The sequence below is a fragment of the Marmota monax genome, unplaced genomic scaffold, assembly GCF_021218885.2.
Source record: "Marmota monax isolate L192 unplaced genomic scaffold, Marmota_monax_Labrador192_F-V1.1 WCK01_AAM20220418_F8-fsc00042, whole genome shotgun sequence".
Classification (NCBI taxonomy): Eukaryota; Metazoa; Chordata; class Mammalia; order Rodentia; family Sciuridae; genus Marmota; species Marmota monax.
The window spans coordinates 8,683,472-8,699,684 of record NW_026693008.1 but is presented as its reverse complement, the minus strand read 5'-3'; the positions used below and the strand labels follow the sequence as shown (position 1 = coordinate 8,699,684).

General features: G+C 46.5%; 1 protein-coding gene across 2 annotated transcripts in view; it reads left to right on the top strand.

Moving 5' to 3' along the window:
• The window catches only part of Sema3g (semaphorin 3G), a 100,020-nt gene extending 93,478 nt beyond the window's left edge, over nt 1–6,542 (top strand). For both annotated transcript variants that reach the window (XM_058582110.1, XM_046452935.2), the window contains 3 exons: nt 1,391–1,619; nt 1,904–2,040; nt 3,607–6,542. In XM_058582110.1, the coding sequence (XP_058438093.1) occupies nt 1,391–1,619; nt 1,904–2,040; nt 3,607–4,071 (831 nt within the window). In that variant the 3' untranslated portion in view covers nt 4,072–6,542. The remainder of the gene's footprint in view (nt 1–1,390; nt 1,620–1,903; nt 2,041–3,606) is intronic.
• Nucleotides 6,543–16,213: the final 9,671 nt, after the last annotated feature.

Sequence of the window (16,213 nt, the reverse complement as noted above, 5' to 3'; positions counted from 1 at the left end):
TGGGTTTCACATGCATGAAGCTGTGGACAATGACAGGTGCCAAGGTCATGTTCAGATAGGGAGAGATCTACAAAGGCCAGTTCTTAAGGGAGTTGATACTTGCTCGGAAACAAAATCTGGAATTTTTTTTTCTTTTTGGTAGTGGGGGTTGAACACTTTACCACTGAGCTATACCCTATCCTTATTTATTTATTTATTTATTTATTTTTAAAGTGTGGGTGGGGCTAATGACCATTTTATTTATTTATATTTATTTATTGCAATCTGGGGATTGAACCCAGGGCCCTGCACACACTTAGGAAAGTTCTTTAACCACTGAGCTACACCCTCACCCTACCCCCTTTTTATTTTTTACATTATTATTATTATTATTAGGTACTGGGGATTGAATCCAGGGGTACTTTACCACTGACTAAATCCCCAGCCCTTTTTATTATTTTTTTAAAAATTTTGAGATAGGGTCTCACTAAGCTGCTTAGGGTCTTGCTAAATTGTTGAGATTGGCCTCAAACTTGTGATCCTTTTGCCTCAGCCTCCAGAGTCACTGAAATTACAGGTGTTTACCACCATGTCTGGCCTGTTTTCATTTTTAAAATTTTTTAGTTTTTTGGTACTGGAGATTAAACCCAGAGGCATTCAACCACGGAGCCCTACCCTCAGCCCTTTTTATTTTTTTGAGACAGAGTCTCGCTAAATTGCTTAAGACCTAAGTTGCTGAGGTTGTCTTTGGACTTGTGATACTCCTGCCTTAGCCTTCCAATCGCTGGGATTACAGGCATGTGCCATTGTGCTTGGCCCCTTTTTAAAAATTTTATTTTGAGATAAGGTCTTGCTAAATTGCCCAGGCTGGCCTCAGCCACCCGACTTGCTGGGATTACAGGCATACACCACCACACCTGGCAAGGGAACCATATTTTAGAGGCCTGATATATGTCCTTTTGCAAGTGGCAAATACCATGTATGCCCCAGTTTACCTCTTGGTGAATCCCAACTGTCTTTTGTGTGTGTGGTACTGGGGATTGTACCCAGGGCCTTGTGCATGCTCTACCACTGAGCCTTAAATCCCAACTTTTATACTGGGATTGCTTACAGCAAGGTGCACCTCTGAAATCAGAGGTCAGTAAGAAAAGGCCAGTGGGGTACAGGATAAAGGTCAGTAGCAGGGATGGCCTGGAGAAGTCCCTTAGAGAAAAGACCCCAGACCTGCCCCATCCACTCTATATAGAGCAGGTAGATGACAAACATCTTTATTTCTGTGAATAAATCCAAGAGGTTCTGGAAGACTTCCTGAAAATGGTAGGGGTCTCAGGAAACCCAAGGGAAATGAGAGTCTGGATGCTCCTTAGTTAAGCCCAGGCTCACCATGGGCTCTGCCTGTGTCTCTCCCCAGCAAATGCTGTATGTGGGCTCTCAGCTGGGCGTGGCTCAGCTGCGACTGCACCAGTGTGAGACCTATGGAAGTGCTTGTGCTGAGTGCTGCCTGGCCCGAGACCCATACTGTGCCTGGGATGGTACCTCCTGTACCCGCTACCGCCCCAGCCCTGGCAAGCGTCGGTTCCGCCGACAGGACATCCGGCACGGGAACCCTGCCCTACAATGCTTGGGTCACGGCCAGAATGGTGAGCGGCAGTGGGTATGGGCGCCCTAACAGGGCTCCTACCCATCCTGTGGTCTGGGCTCTATTCCTGTGAAGTGTGACCTCAGACTGGTCCTGTTGTGACAGTCCTCAGTTTCCTATTTATGCAGCTCTAGTCAGCTCATGGGTGCGGGGTACAGTGACTGGCTTGGGGTTCAATGGATGCCTAGGTCTTTATCATACTGGTGGGATGCAGGAATCAGTTGGTGGCCCTGGGGGCCTGGGTTCCATAGTTCCCATGTTAAGCCAGCTTGGTCCTCCATGCAGAGGAAGCTTCAGGACTGGTGACCACCAGGGTCTATGGCACAGAGCACAATAGCACCTTCCTGGAGTGCCTGCCCAAGTCTCCCCAGGCTGCTGTGCGCTGGTTCTTGCAGAGGCCAGAGGATGAGGGACCTGACCAGGTGAGTGAAGACCCTGCCTCCAAACCCTACCTCCCTACCTGAATCCCAAGCCCTGAGCCCTAGGAAGGGTTTTTGGTGGTAATCTGCTAAGATCAACTAAGAAAAGTTTGTTAGGCCCCTACAGTACCTAGGAGGAAGTACCCCTATTTCTGTCTCTGGGAATCTAGGACATATATAGCTGGAACTCCCCCAGTCTAAGAGGTGGGTAGCAGAGAGGGAAGAGGGGTCTGGTGTGGTCTGGAAGTCCCCTGTGTTTGCACATATGGCTCAGCTTTGAAGAAATCTCTTCCCCAGGGGTTCTCAGTCCTCCTTTGCCTTAGGCTTGGGTACCTCCCTGACTACTGGACCTTGCCACCTCCCTCCATTTCTGGTCCTACACTTCCTCCTGGGAGACCAGCTATATGGCCAGGCCCTTTCCTCCCCCATGGGAAAGGTCTCTGTCAACTCCTGGAGATGGCTTCAGTCTGGGGCCTAAGGCTGAGTGGGGTGGGCAGGGTGAGGAACCAACCATTCTCCCACAGGAAAGAGGAGGGGAGAGGGGGTTGGTTATAGGAGGGACTGTCCCTCCAGCTTGGGAACTGGGGGAGGCCAGCCTTGGGCCAGCTGTTGGGTTGGGCACTGAGGAGACTCCCTGGGGTTGGGGGCGGGTCAACAAGATGAAGTTACACAACACTAACCACCCAGGCAGTGCATCCTCAGCCCAGATGTACAGACTAAAGCCCGAACAGGATTCAGAGAGATGGTTTGGGACCGGAGCTGCATTCCCACCTCTTACACTGAAGTGGGCACCCCAGGCTGGGGCTGTCAGCTTAGTGCTGTGGCAGGAGAAAACAGGAAAAATTAAGACAGGGAAGGCCCAGTGTGCTCTGTGTGTGTGTGTGTGTGTGTGTGTGTGTATGTACATGTGGAGAGGAAGAAGTTTTCCTTGCCCCAGAGTAAAAGCTCAGAAGTACGCTTGTAAGCTGGCACAGTGGCCATGCCTATAATCCCAGCAGCTCAGGAGGCTGAGGCAGGAGGATTGTGTGTTCAAAGCCAGCCTCAGCAACTTAGTAAAGTCCTAAGCAACTCCGTAAGACCCTGTCTCTAAATAAAATACAAAAAAGGGCTGGGGATGTGGCTTAGTTGTTAAGTGCACCTGGGTTCAATTCCCGGTACCAAAATAAATAAATAAATAAATAAATAAATTTTTTTTAAAAGAAAAATATCTCTCTAGCCTGTCTGCTTCCTGTGTATGTGTGCAAGGGCTCTTCAAGGCCAAGTTTGATACCTGGGTCTCTGATTTGGGGAGACACCAGCCATTCATATTATTGAAACAAACAAACAAAACCCTTTGCAGGCTCTTTCCTGGACCATAGGAAGGTAAGGCCCTGCCCTCAATTAACTTGTAGTCTAGAGGCCAACCTGCCAACCTGCCGGTCCCCTTCTGGACAGGGAAGATAATGGGCAAGGGGAAGGACATACACACTGGGCCCTCAAGATGGAGAAGTAGGGGGCGAAGAAGCTGACAGTACCCATCCTGCCCCACACTGTGCTCATGTCCCCTGTGCCTTCCCACTTGCCTGGCAGGTAAAGACAGATGAGCGGGTCCTGCAAATGGAGCAGGGGCTGCTGTTCCGCAGGCTCAGTCGCCTCGATGCCGGTACCTACACCTGCACAACGCTAGAGCATGGCTTCTCCCAGACTGTGGTCCGTCTGACTCTGGAGGTGATTGCCGCTACTCAGCTGGACAGTCTGTTCCCTCGGAAGCCAACACTGGAGGAGCCCCCTGCCAGGGGAGGCCTGGCCTCTACCCTACCCAAGGCTTGGTATAAGGACATTCTGCAGCTCACTGGCTTTGCTAACCTGCCCCGGGTGGATGAGTACTGTGAGCGTGTGTGGTGTCCAGGCACTGGGGAGCGCTCAGGCTCCTTCCGGAGCCGGGGGAAGCAGGCCAAAGGCAAGAGCTGGGCAGGTCTGGAGTTGGGCAAGAAAGTGAAGAGCCGGATGCAGGTTGAGCGCAACCGAACGCCACGGGAGGTGGAAGCCACGTAGACATGGAAGGGGTGGTCAGGTTAGGCCAGGGAACCCAGCAGCAACCCCCAGAATCTCCTACCTACCCAGCTAGGGCAAGGGGCGCCAGGATGCCTGACTGCCTCTTAGAGATGAGAATCTCTGCTACCCATAGGAAGGACTGGGGGCCTGAGGGAGGGGCCCCGTGCCTGAGGCCTGTTCCCTGCCCTTCTTTATGCGCTCATTCTCAGGCTGGAGCTGGCACCCTTTGGCCCCTGGCAGCCCCAAGGGGCCTGCCATTTGTTCTCAGAGATGGCCTGGCTTCCGGAATACATTTCCGGGTATGCCCAGAGGCAAGAGGGTTGGGTGGTTCTTTCCCAGCCTTCAGAACAATGGCTATTCTGAGTGACCCTCAAAGTGGGTGGCTCTAGGAGATATCTGGGCAGAGGCCCTCAGGCATCTAGAAGAGAATAGAAGTGGCCTCTTCTTTGCTTGACCTAGCATCTGTTAGGAAGAGCCTACCCTGACCAGGTTGGGGAGGGCAAGTGGAGGTGTTGAGGAGTTGGAGCAGCAGTACCTTACCCTCTTCATGCCCTGATGTCTTGGTATTTCCCTGCCACTGCCCACGACCTCTCCTGTATCTCAGAATTATAGAGGTGTGGATTTCTGAGACCTAGGGGTGGTCAAGGTCTTAGGCCTCACTTTATAAATTGGGGAGAGGGTTCTCACAGCATGACCTTCTTTCTTCAGGCCCGGAAGTGTTATGCCAGGTTTCTGGCTGGAATGGCCACATCTCCTGATGGGATTCCCCTTCCTCGCCATCAGGGTCCCATGATGAGGATCAGGGAGAAGGAAATGTTAGTCCTCATCTCTGGATTAGAGATGAGAAAGAGGAGTTGGGGATGGGAGGAGTGGGCTGTCTTTCCCAGGGCAATACAGAAGGGTAGGAATGTAGAGTCTTTGCAAGCTACAGCCTGAAGTCAGGATTGGGGTCAGGGCTTTGGCCAGAGCCACAGAAAATTGACAGGTTATCAAGATGGAGAGAGAAAGACCATAGGATGGGCTATGGACCCAGGCCCAGGTGTCCTCAAGGACTCAAGATGGCATCAATTAATTCAGGAGCCATATTGGGAAGGTCAGATGTTCCCTAAAAATCTCTATTTTCTGCTAAGTAAGGGTTATTTTACAAGTCTTTTTTAAAATTATTTTTGGTGCTAGGGATGAACACAGGGCTTTGTGAGTGAGCTAGGCAAGTGCTCTACCACTGAGCTACATCCCCAGCCCTCTTTTTTTTCCTTTAAGAAGAGAGAATAGCTGCTAAGAACTGTACGTCCTGCTGGTTCTTGGGGATGAGGCTCAGATGGCAAGGTTACATTTTGCTTGGGCATGTAGGGGAGTTGTTTTTGCCATCAGCAGTTTCTTAGTCTGGGGAGCACAAAGGAGGAGGAGGAGGATAACTAAATGAAAAGTTGTTCCCAGCCTGCACATGAACAAGTTAGTGACGCACAAAACTAACAAGAGACAAGGGCATCAACTCTGAGATTCCTTCCTTCCAAAAACCAAGATGAAGAAACAAAGGAGGAAAAAGAAACAGCAAATTAGGCTTCCTGCCCCACTGCAACTCAATCCTGAAGGGCATTGGGTTTTCTCTCCCTCACCCTCACACCACCAGAGTATGGGAATCTGAAACAGCCCCCACCCCTTCCCTTTGATTATATGGCAAGTGTACTAGAAGCACTGAGGTTAATCTAACAACACCTTGAGAATCCTTTCTGCCTGGGGTGCTGTCTTGCTATATGAGCAGGTAAAAACAGAGGAGGGGATGGTGGAAGAAAGAAGGAAGAGGAGACAGAGATGAAAGAGGTGGAGGAGAGAGTGCAGATCTCGGGGAGGTGGGGGGAGGGGGGTCAGAGCTGCAGCCGGCTCTGCCCTCTATCCCTGGGAAGCCAGAAAGAGACAAACAGGCTCTCAGTGGCTGGGCTTAGGCTTGGTAAGCTCCAAGCCAGGTCCTCTGGGGAAGTGACTCTGGAAAACGGAGGGAGCATTGTATATCTGTATTTGGGAAAATATGGACAGCTTCTACCAATTGCCCCCCTTCCATGGTACTGTGTTGTTAATACCTGGAAATGCCCTCTATGTATGAAATCTATTTTTGTGTTCCTATGTTGAGATGGGCCTTGTGGTTTCTCTGTCTTTGGAGCATACTTCTTGTATTGTTATTTTTATTGTTGTGGCAGCCCTGAGTTCTAGTGAGGAAAGCAAGAGCCTCCCAGGAAAGGGATGAAGTTAATATTTATATCACATAATTATATTGTTATTATATCTGTATATTTCTGTACTAAATTGATTGATGCATCTGCCACTCTACCTCTTCCTCTAGGGAAAAGGTCCCCATAACCTTGGGTGGTATTTTCTGGCAGAGAGGGAGATGGGTAGTAGGGGAAGGAAGGAGCCAGAGGACTTTGTCTATAAAGCTGGGATTGCTCATTAAATTAGGAAAAGTCCTGACCTGAGGTCTTGTAAAATTTGACCTTCTTGGAACTTCAGGAGGATCTTGGGGGGGGAGAGGGGGGAGAAAGGCTGGCAAAGGTCAGCCAGGCACGTAGGCAGTTCTGCTACTTTTTCACAACACTTGACATTTGTAATAGCTATACTTGGCCTGGTGCCGCCTTCATCCCAAGTCACATACCAATGTATATTAAGGCCACCAAATTCATGCCTGGGCTGGGCTGGGCTGGGCTGTGGGGGCCATAGCTCCTGGGGAGGAGGAGAGGCCCTAAGAGTCTGACCTATTGGGCACACTGCAGAAGACTCTCTGACCATGGTCCCTGTTCCCCCAGTGACATTATGCCCCTTATCCGACTCCACTAGTGCTGGGAATAGGTGAAAAACCACGGAAGCACTTCAAAGATAAGAGAGATATCACCCTATCTTGCTAGGGAGATGGCCCTGGGCCCCTCTATTTTTGCTATAGTCTAGGAGGCTCAACAGAAGACTCAGTCATGGGTCCCAACTTGCAGTTGGGCCCTGGAGCCTGGCCTCCTATCCCTCCAAAATACTGAGGCCTGACAGGACCTGAAGTCTTGTTTCCCCTCCTGAGCTATCGCCCACACACTGAGAGGCATCATCAGAGTACCCACTTGGTGCTGGCCTGGAAGGATGTGCAAACGAGACCCCCACTGCCCCATCTCTCATCAAGCGCTGCTCTTCCTGGGGCAGCCGAGTACCTCTCCTCCCAGGCATCATTACCACCTATTCTCTGAAGACCCCTCGGCCCAGACTTCTCCCTGGTTCTCAGTCCCCCTTCTGCCTCTGTCTTGACTCTTATTTCCTGCTTCAGCAATTTTACCCTCTCTCTATCTTCCTCTTGCACATTTTTCCTCTAAGTCTGGTACTTCCCCTGGTTGGTGGGCCTCTGTTTCATGATTTCCCAAACAGGTTTAGAGCTGGGAAGAGACTTAGACAAAAAGACTAGTTAAACATTTCCCAAATGGTGTCCTATGAAAGGGTAACCCCAGGAGATTCTCTATGATCTCATGGTCTTCAAGGTCAAATTAGGGAATTCTGCCTCCTTGGCCTCCACAAAGCTGTATACTGCCTGCCTCATGAAAGCACCGAGAAATCCTGTGCCGGTCTGCAATTATTGTGTACCTACTATATGTTCTATGATTCTCCAAAACTTGATTCTTTCTTTCTTTCTTTCTTTCTTTCTTTCTTTCGCAGCTAACATCTCATACTTCTAATGTTCTGAAGAGCATACTTTGGAAAAGTGCTGATTAGTTAATTCCTTCCCTTTACATGTGAGATTAATTTGTTAATCTCTGCCCCCCAAGCCTGTAAACTCTAGAGGCGCAGACCTCCCAGATTTCAATCATGTTTTTGTTTCCTATGGTTTTCATCAGAGTAGAACCTGCCACCTCAGGGACAGTGCTGCCAAGCTACCAGTCTGCCAACACTTATAATTGATTCTGTCTCCTACACCCATCCTCCCACACCCAGCCTGCATTCCCAACCTAACTTCCAGCCCCTCCTGTGTTTGGCATGGTCCTTTGAGGGCATGGCCAAGATTCATCCCAAGCCTGTGGTTGTCCTGCAATTCAACAGAGAAATTTCTCAGGAAAGTTGGGGGAAGGGAAGGGTCAGAATAAGGGAGAAAAACATCCTTTTTGTTTTCTCAAATGGTGTCTTGCTTCCCTTTCATTTAGCTAAGCTTGAGGTCAAGTCTTAGATACTCCTAAAATTGGAAAGGGGGGCACATAGAGGCCACTAGGATCCTGAATTGTCTCTCACCAGGCTGCCCTCTAGGCCTGGAGGGGCTCATATACCTCTCCCAGTCAGCAAACTGAGGCTTCTCTGGCCAGCCACATCATATTCTCAGTGCTAGGAGAAAATTGCCCAGAAATAGTCCACTTTCCATCTGGATTAAGGGCCCACCCCAGCCTCACCCAGGTCCCGGGCTGCAGAGGATTCCATGAGGAGAAAGTTTAACACACACCGAGAACAAATCCCCAGGGTTTTCCAAGACTACAAACTTGGAGAGAAAGGACTGGGCAGGGCTGGATTTGAACACAATATCTGATAAGGAACTTGGGGATTGTTGGGACCCCACCCTGGCTCCTCTTCCGGACTTACCCACCCCTCTGGTATATGGGGTGGGGTGAGGCAAGGCAGCTCTGGTCCTGTGCCCACTTCTCACTGCTCAGCCCCCACCTACATTTGTTATGCTGGGTCCCTCTCCCTTAGGGGTGGTATTCTAATGAAGCCTTTCACTTTCCCTGCTGGAGTTTCATTAAGGAAATTTCAGTTCCTCAATGCAGTTAAAAAATTTTTTTTTTGTTCTCCACTTGGGATAGGAACTGTTGTAGTCTCCAGGGGAAACTTGTAAGGGATGTGGAGCTCTCCTCTCCTCTGACCAGGCCTCCAGATAATAGTATGCTGATGTGGAGATTCAAGTGACCAATATTGAACTTTATCCCATGGAGGAAGATGCCCAGAGTGTATCCTTCTTTTTTGGTTTCAACGATTGAATCCAGGGGCACTTAACCACTGAACCACATCCCCAGCCCTTTTTATGTTTTATTTTGAGACGGGGTCTCACTAAGTTGCTGAGGCTGGCTTTGAACTCATGATCCTCCTGTCTCAGCCTCCATTCCACCGGGATTACAGGTGTGTGCCCTGCAAAGTGCATCCTAATACAACCAATGGTGCTTATTTCACTGCCATGAATATTTCACTTCCACTAGGCAAAGAGGGACAATCAGGGCAGGCAGATTGCTGAGGGCTTATTGATAGGACACCAAAGTGAATGGACAGGGGGCTAGAGCAGACTCTGTCTGACATCAAATGGAGGGACACTTGAAGCCCAGAATGGCCTGTTGGGAGGGCAAGGCAGGCTCTGCTCTCACAGATAAAGGTATAGAAGAATGACGTGTCAAACCAGCAGCTTGCTTTATGGACATGATCTCACCCACCAGCCCCAGCTGATAAAAATCTGGAGCTGTTTCCTGTAGTCCAAGGGTCTCAGACAATGGTGTGAACGGCTAGACCTACTGGAAAGCACATTGTTCAGGGAAGAAAAAACAACACCCCAGCACAAAGCCAGGGCAGGATCTGTCTAAATGTAAGGGCCTGTTTACAAATCCATGATTTTCAAGGGTTGGAACACAATGGGGAATTGTTGTGGAGAGGTTGGTGTCCCCTTCAGTATGCTCCTGTCTGGCTTTGATGGCTCAGACAGGTCTCAGATGCTCTGAGAGGGATGGACACTGATGGCTGCAGATGCCTTCCTGTTTATCATGAGCATGCAGAGCAGGGTCAAGGAGCCAGTTACACCAAAGACAAGTGCGGCGCTCCTGGGCCTCACCCCTTCTATCCGGGCCTCATGCTGGCTCACTGCTCAGGGCCCCAGAATTAGAGGGGGTTTGCTAGGAAGATTAAAGGGCAAGGGTATTAGGACTGGGGACGTGGCTCAGCAGTAGTGGGTAATGCACTTGCTTATCAAGGGTTCGATTCCCAGCAATAACAACAAACAAAAGGGCAAGTTTTTTTTTTTGTGTGTGTGTGTGTGTGATGAGTATGATATTTGTGTGTATGTGTGTGTTTGTAAACATCAACTCTTTATTTTATGGCCTCCAATTGCATGTTGATTTTTTAAAAACATGTACAAAGCTTGAAACCTTTGAAAAATAGTTAGATCCTTTGGAATGGGGCTCACTTGCTTGGTCACAAGGCAGCCTTCTCACATCTGGGGCCCCATGATGCTGTGATTCACTTCCAGCCTGCCTGGGAGCATACAGGGAACTGACGTGCCCCTGGGGTCAGGGCCAGTGGAGGCACTCTTTTTCATAGCAACCTGTTGCTCTGCCCACGTGGATTGGGCTTTTGAACCCCTACCCAGATGTCCTGATGTGAGTGAGCATGTGTTTCTGTGTGCATGTGCTTTTGTGTATGTGTGTGTGACTGTGGTAAGAGGGTAGGGCAGAAGAGGAATAGAAACATAGAAACATATTTCCCTTGAGACTAGCAGTCACCATTTTTAGTGTGGGAGGGCTCCTGGGGTTAGGAAGTCTACTTTGGGTCTGGAGAAACAATAAGGGCAGTCTTTTTTTTTTTTTTTAAATATTTTTTAGTTGTTGGACCTTTATTTTATTTATTTATATGTGGTGCTGAGAATCAAACCCAGTGCCTCACCCTTAGGAGGCAAGCACTCTTTCACTGAGCCACAACTCCAGCCCCATGGGCAGTCTTATTTGAGGATTTGACCTGTGGTGGAAGTATCATTAGTAGCCTTTTTTTTTTTCTTTTCCCTGCTACTGAAGATTGAACTCAGAGGCACTTTACTACTGAGCTACATCCTCATCCTCCCCACTTTTTTTGTTGACAGATCTCTATTTTTTATTTGTATGCGGTATTGAGAATTGAACCCAATGCCTCACATATTTGAGGCAAGCGCTTTACCACTGAGTCACAACCCCAGCCCACTCATCCCTTTTTATTTTTTACTTTATAACAGGGTCTCACTAAGTTGCTGAGGCTGTGATCCTTTTGCCTTATCAGTAGTACATTTATACTAATATCTAAACCCAACAGAAGTATAGTTTACAAAAAAACTAAAAAAAAAAAATGAGGAGCAATAAGTGCCATGCAATTCCAAAAACAGAAGCAAACTTTTCATAAGGCTTTTATCTTTTCAGGTCTAAAGGGTTAGAATCTTCTTGGTCAACATGTTAACAGTGCCCTCTGGTGTTTGGCAGCAGAACAACAGGCATATTAGTACAGGGTATGAGTACTTCCATTAGATTAGCAGTCTTGAAACTGCCTCTGAATGTAAGATTCTGGGCCTGGCACCACTAGGGGAAGAAAGGCTAATAAGACAGATAGGTCTCTGCCTGTAAGAGGCTTCCCATCTAACAGGACAGACAGATCCACAACTGTAGGGCTATACAGGGGTTTAAGTAGAGGCCAGAGAGCATGCAGGGTTGAAGATGTGGCCCTATGCTGCCTTCAACAGGCTGAGGATAGAAGTTAGAGTTCTCCAGGCTAAGAATCCTAGGCCCAGGTCCCAGGATTTCAGAGTGGCCAGGGCAGAACGCCCATGGTGGGGCTATCCTTAGAAATACAGCTGTGTAGGGCCCTATTTGAAAAGACCACAGATGCCAATCTGAGCAGGGCCAAAAAGCTACCACATGTTTTATGGCAAAAAAGCTACTACATATTTTATGGCAAATGGCAGAAGGGAAAAGGGTGGATGTATCAGTGAAGGGGACATAGGAAGCCATGCAGACAGAAGGATTTTATAGCAATCCTGTGAGGCGCAAGTGTCTGAGCTGAGCATGGTAATAGGAGGGAGAAAGAGGCAAACATTCAAAAACCAGTCAAATTGACAAGGAACAAGGTGGATGAGAAGTGAGGGAAACAGAAGGAAATTCTTGAGGTTCTGGCAGTGGTTTATATTTCAACAAAGGCAAGGTGTTAGAAAAGGGGGAGCAGATACTTTGGAGAATTTTTGATTAACATTTATTTCTGGGTTCTAAGTTATGAAATGGTAATTAATTTGAAAAAAATAATTATAAAATCAGGTATGTAAAGAATACAAGATGAGCTTGGAACATCTCATAGTGCCAGAAAGTCAGGAAGTGCTCAAAAACAAAGCAAACATACCACTATGGGATGTGAAAAGGATACAGGACCAATGCAGCCAATGGCCAAAGCTAGAACAATTTGAACAACAAAATAAACAAAGTAGTATTGGATGGAAACCCAACATATAATATATACCCACTGAGTCCATACTGATATAAGCAAATGACTGAATAAGTAAATGACTGAGAGAATAAATCAATCTCCCAAGCAGAAGAATTGAAAATAATTTATGTAGCTAATCCATCTTCAAAGCAGAGGGTACATAAATCCTCACTCCTTAATTGTGGGCTGCACACACTTTTTCCCAAAGGGTAAAATAAGGAAAGAGGTACAAAAGAGGAACTACAAAGTGGACAAACACTGCTGTAGCCAGGTGACCAAAGTTAACATCAACAGTGACAGGTCATGTTGATAGTGTGTAACTCTGATAAGGTGTGATAAAAATGGAGCCGTGTGCCGGGTTTCGTTTTCGTGACTAAAAGGCTCAGGGGTCACTCCAGGGAAACTGGGCTGACTGGGCTGCACAAAATAACCACACAAGAGACACAAATACCTTTTTCTTTGGGGTCGCTGTGACGGCTCCTCTGACTTTAAGGGTCCGCAGAAAGAGAGAGAGCAAGAGACAGCACACACACACACACACACAAGGGGTCAGGGGGCTGGGTCTATCTTCATGATGTCCACTGTCAGCAGGTTCACTGACACCTGGGTAGACCACACGCAAAGGCACTGAGAAGGGGACACACACAAGGCACTTCCATGGAACATTCTATTCTAAACAGGGCAAGGGGTTATATTACAAAGAAACAGATGAGCGTAGCTCCACCCATGGGGCTGTAGCAAGACACACCCATGCATGAGACACCAGTCCCTGGAACCCAAGAAGGGTGGGGAAAGCTCTGCCACATTTCTGGGACTGAGCGCCTCAGCACCCAGCCAGGAAGTGTGATTCAGTCATGTGCAAGGCTGGTCTCCCACAGCTGTGGTCTCCTCCCCAAGCCCAGAACCCCAGTCTAATCAGGACAAAAACATCAGATGGATCCCAATTGAAGATCACTCCCCAAAATACTGGATCAGTACACTTGCAAGATTGTCAAAAGTCATCACAAACAAGGAAGTCTGACAAACTGTCACAGCCAAGAGGAACCTACAGTATTGGATGACTCAAAGTATGATTGGATAACCCAGACTGGATCCTGGAACAGAAAAAAAATGGTAAAAACAAAATATCTGAAGTTTTGATAATAACTGAGTGTGGGCTTTAATGAATAATTATGTATCAATATTGGATCATTAGTTGTGACAAATTTACCATGGTAATGGAAAACACTAATAATAGGGGAAACTAGGTTTGGAATATATGGGGCTTTGCTAAACTATCTTCATAATTTTTCTGTAAAGCTATTCTAAAATTAAACGTTTAAGAAAAATGCCAATTGTTTGCTGGGCTTGGTGGTGCACACCTGTGATTCCAGCAACTTGGGAGCTGAGGCAAGAAGATTGCAAGTTCCAAAGCCAGCTTCAGCAATTTAGTGAGGCCCAAAGCAACTTAGTGAGACCCTGCCTCAAAATAAAAAATAAAAAGGGGACTGGGGTTGTGGTTCAATGGTAGAAATGCTCCCCTAGCATGGGCGAAGCCTTGGGTTCAATCCTCAGCACCACATAAAAATAAATAAATAAAATACATGTATTGTGTCCAACTACAACTAAAATAAAAATTATTTAAAAAAAATAAAAGGGCTGGGGATGTGGCTCAGTGGTTAAGCACCTCTGGGTTCAATCCCTAGTACCAATAAAATTTTTTTTTTTTTGTTTGATGGATAACAATTGATTAGGCCCACAGGAAGGACAGAACACTTCAAAGTTGGACTTTCCAGCCTACAAGAATGGGAGTAGCTATTAATTTCAATGAAGGGTAAAGGTATAAAGAGAAAGAAATGGTTAATAGGTACGTGTATGTGTGTGTGCATGTACCTGTACTGCATGCTAGCTAGCAGTACCTATTAAGGCCAGCTGCACGTAGAGGTAGGGCAGCTAAATGTCTGGGTGACAAAACCCTCCTCCATTCCTGCAACAAGCTTTGCCTTCCATCCACTGAAGCTGGAGGCCAGAGGGCACAGTTAGGGGGCCATTACCTTCTGTTAAGATGGTGCTCCTCACATGAGCAGTATACAAATGATCTCCTATAAAGGGACAGATACTACCATATTTCTCTAAGAATATTCCTGGTGAGCTCAGTTATAGTAACTATAGGTTAAGAAACTAAAGCCTGTCTTAATCTAGGAAGTATTTTTCAGTTGTAAATGATCACTACAGGAGTTGAGTTTATAGGGGTAGGAAAGATATTGCTTTTGAAATGAAAATTCATAATTTAAAAGTTCTCTTATCATTTGCAAAGCTTTGACAAAAATCTCCTTGGATGCTCAGGTTAGAAAGCATAACATTGGTTGTCAAATCAATGAGAGAGAAAATGAAAGGGCACAGTTGTGGGAAGCCCTAGGAATGACAGCTATGCAGGAGGCCCAGGACAGCCACCTTAGAAGAAGGAGGCTTTAGGAGACAGGTCTTCCAGGAAAGAAGTGTAATTGAGAGTGATCTGTTGCCTGGCCTGTGAGGAATCAGTAATAGGTTCACAGCAAAAGAAAGAGAGGCAGTTGTTAATTTCAGAAAAAAAGCAAAACACTGTACAGAAGAGCAAACAAAGGTAATCATGATGTACTGTCTGGCTCAGTAGTAAACAATATTTACATAGTCATAATAATGTAAACACTAAAAATTAATTTAACAAAAATTGTAATGCAACTATTTTAAGATGGGGAGAGTAAAAATGGGAAGATTCTAGGGGCTGGGGTTGAGGCTCAGTGGTAGAGCACTTGCCTAGCATGTGAGACACTGGGTTTGATTCTTAGCACCACCTATAAGTAAAGAAAATAAAGGTCCATTGACAACTGAAAAAAAAATACACATACATATGTTCATATGTATATATATATATATATATATATATATAAATAAAATGGGAAGATTCTAAAGGTGATACACCTTTATGTAACTTAACAGAAAGCTAATAATGTCTAAAATTAATAAATCAAGAAATAGCTAAAAAAAGAGGAAAATATTGCCTTTGGGGAATAGGACTGAAAATAGAGAAGGGTAAATTGAGAATGTTTTTCATTATAATCCTTCAGTGCTATTAAGACTATTTTTTTCTGGGTCCTGGGGATTGAATCCAGGGCCTTGCACATGTTAAGAATATGTCCTACCATTGAGCTACACCCCTAGCCATTTAGACTTTTTCAAGTTTATATTATATTGCCTACATACGTTGATAATAGCCAAAAGATAATAATACTTTGTTATGGTTTGGATTTGAGGTGTCTCCCAAAAGTTCATGTGTGAGACAATGCAAGAAGGTTCAGAAGAGAAAAATACATGATTGGGTTATGAGAGCCTTCACCTGATCAGTGAATTAATCCATTGATGGGATTAACTGAGTGGTGACTGAAGGCAGGTGAGGTGTGGCTGGAGGAGGTGGGTAATTGGGGGTGTAACTTTGGGTTATATATTTTGTATCTGGAGAGTCTCTCTCTGCTTCTGATCTTCATGTGAGCCAATTCTTCCACCACATCTTTCACCATGTTGTTCTGCCTCACCTCAAGCCCAAGGGAATGGAGCCTGCTGTCTATGTACTGAGACCCCTGAAACTGTGAGCCAGCCCCCAAGTATATTGTTCCTCCTCTACAATTGTGCTGGTCAAGTCTTCTAATCACAGCAGCGGAAAAAGCTGACTAAAACATATCTTCCATCCTATTCCAAGTGAATCTGATCAAATCTGAAGGCAATCACTGTCTACACACACCTTGGATATAAGTCTGTAGGGCTCAGCAGCATTTGTAATGAGAACACTCCACCATCAGTGACAATGACTCAGTGAAACCCTGAGAATTCGGTATCTGGCAATGGTTCTGAGTTTTCCCCGAATCATCCAAATCCCATGAAATTATAAAAACATACAAATGTAAGATAGGCTCTATTTAGTTTC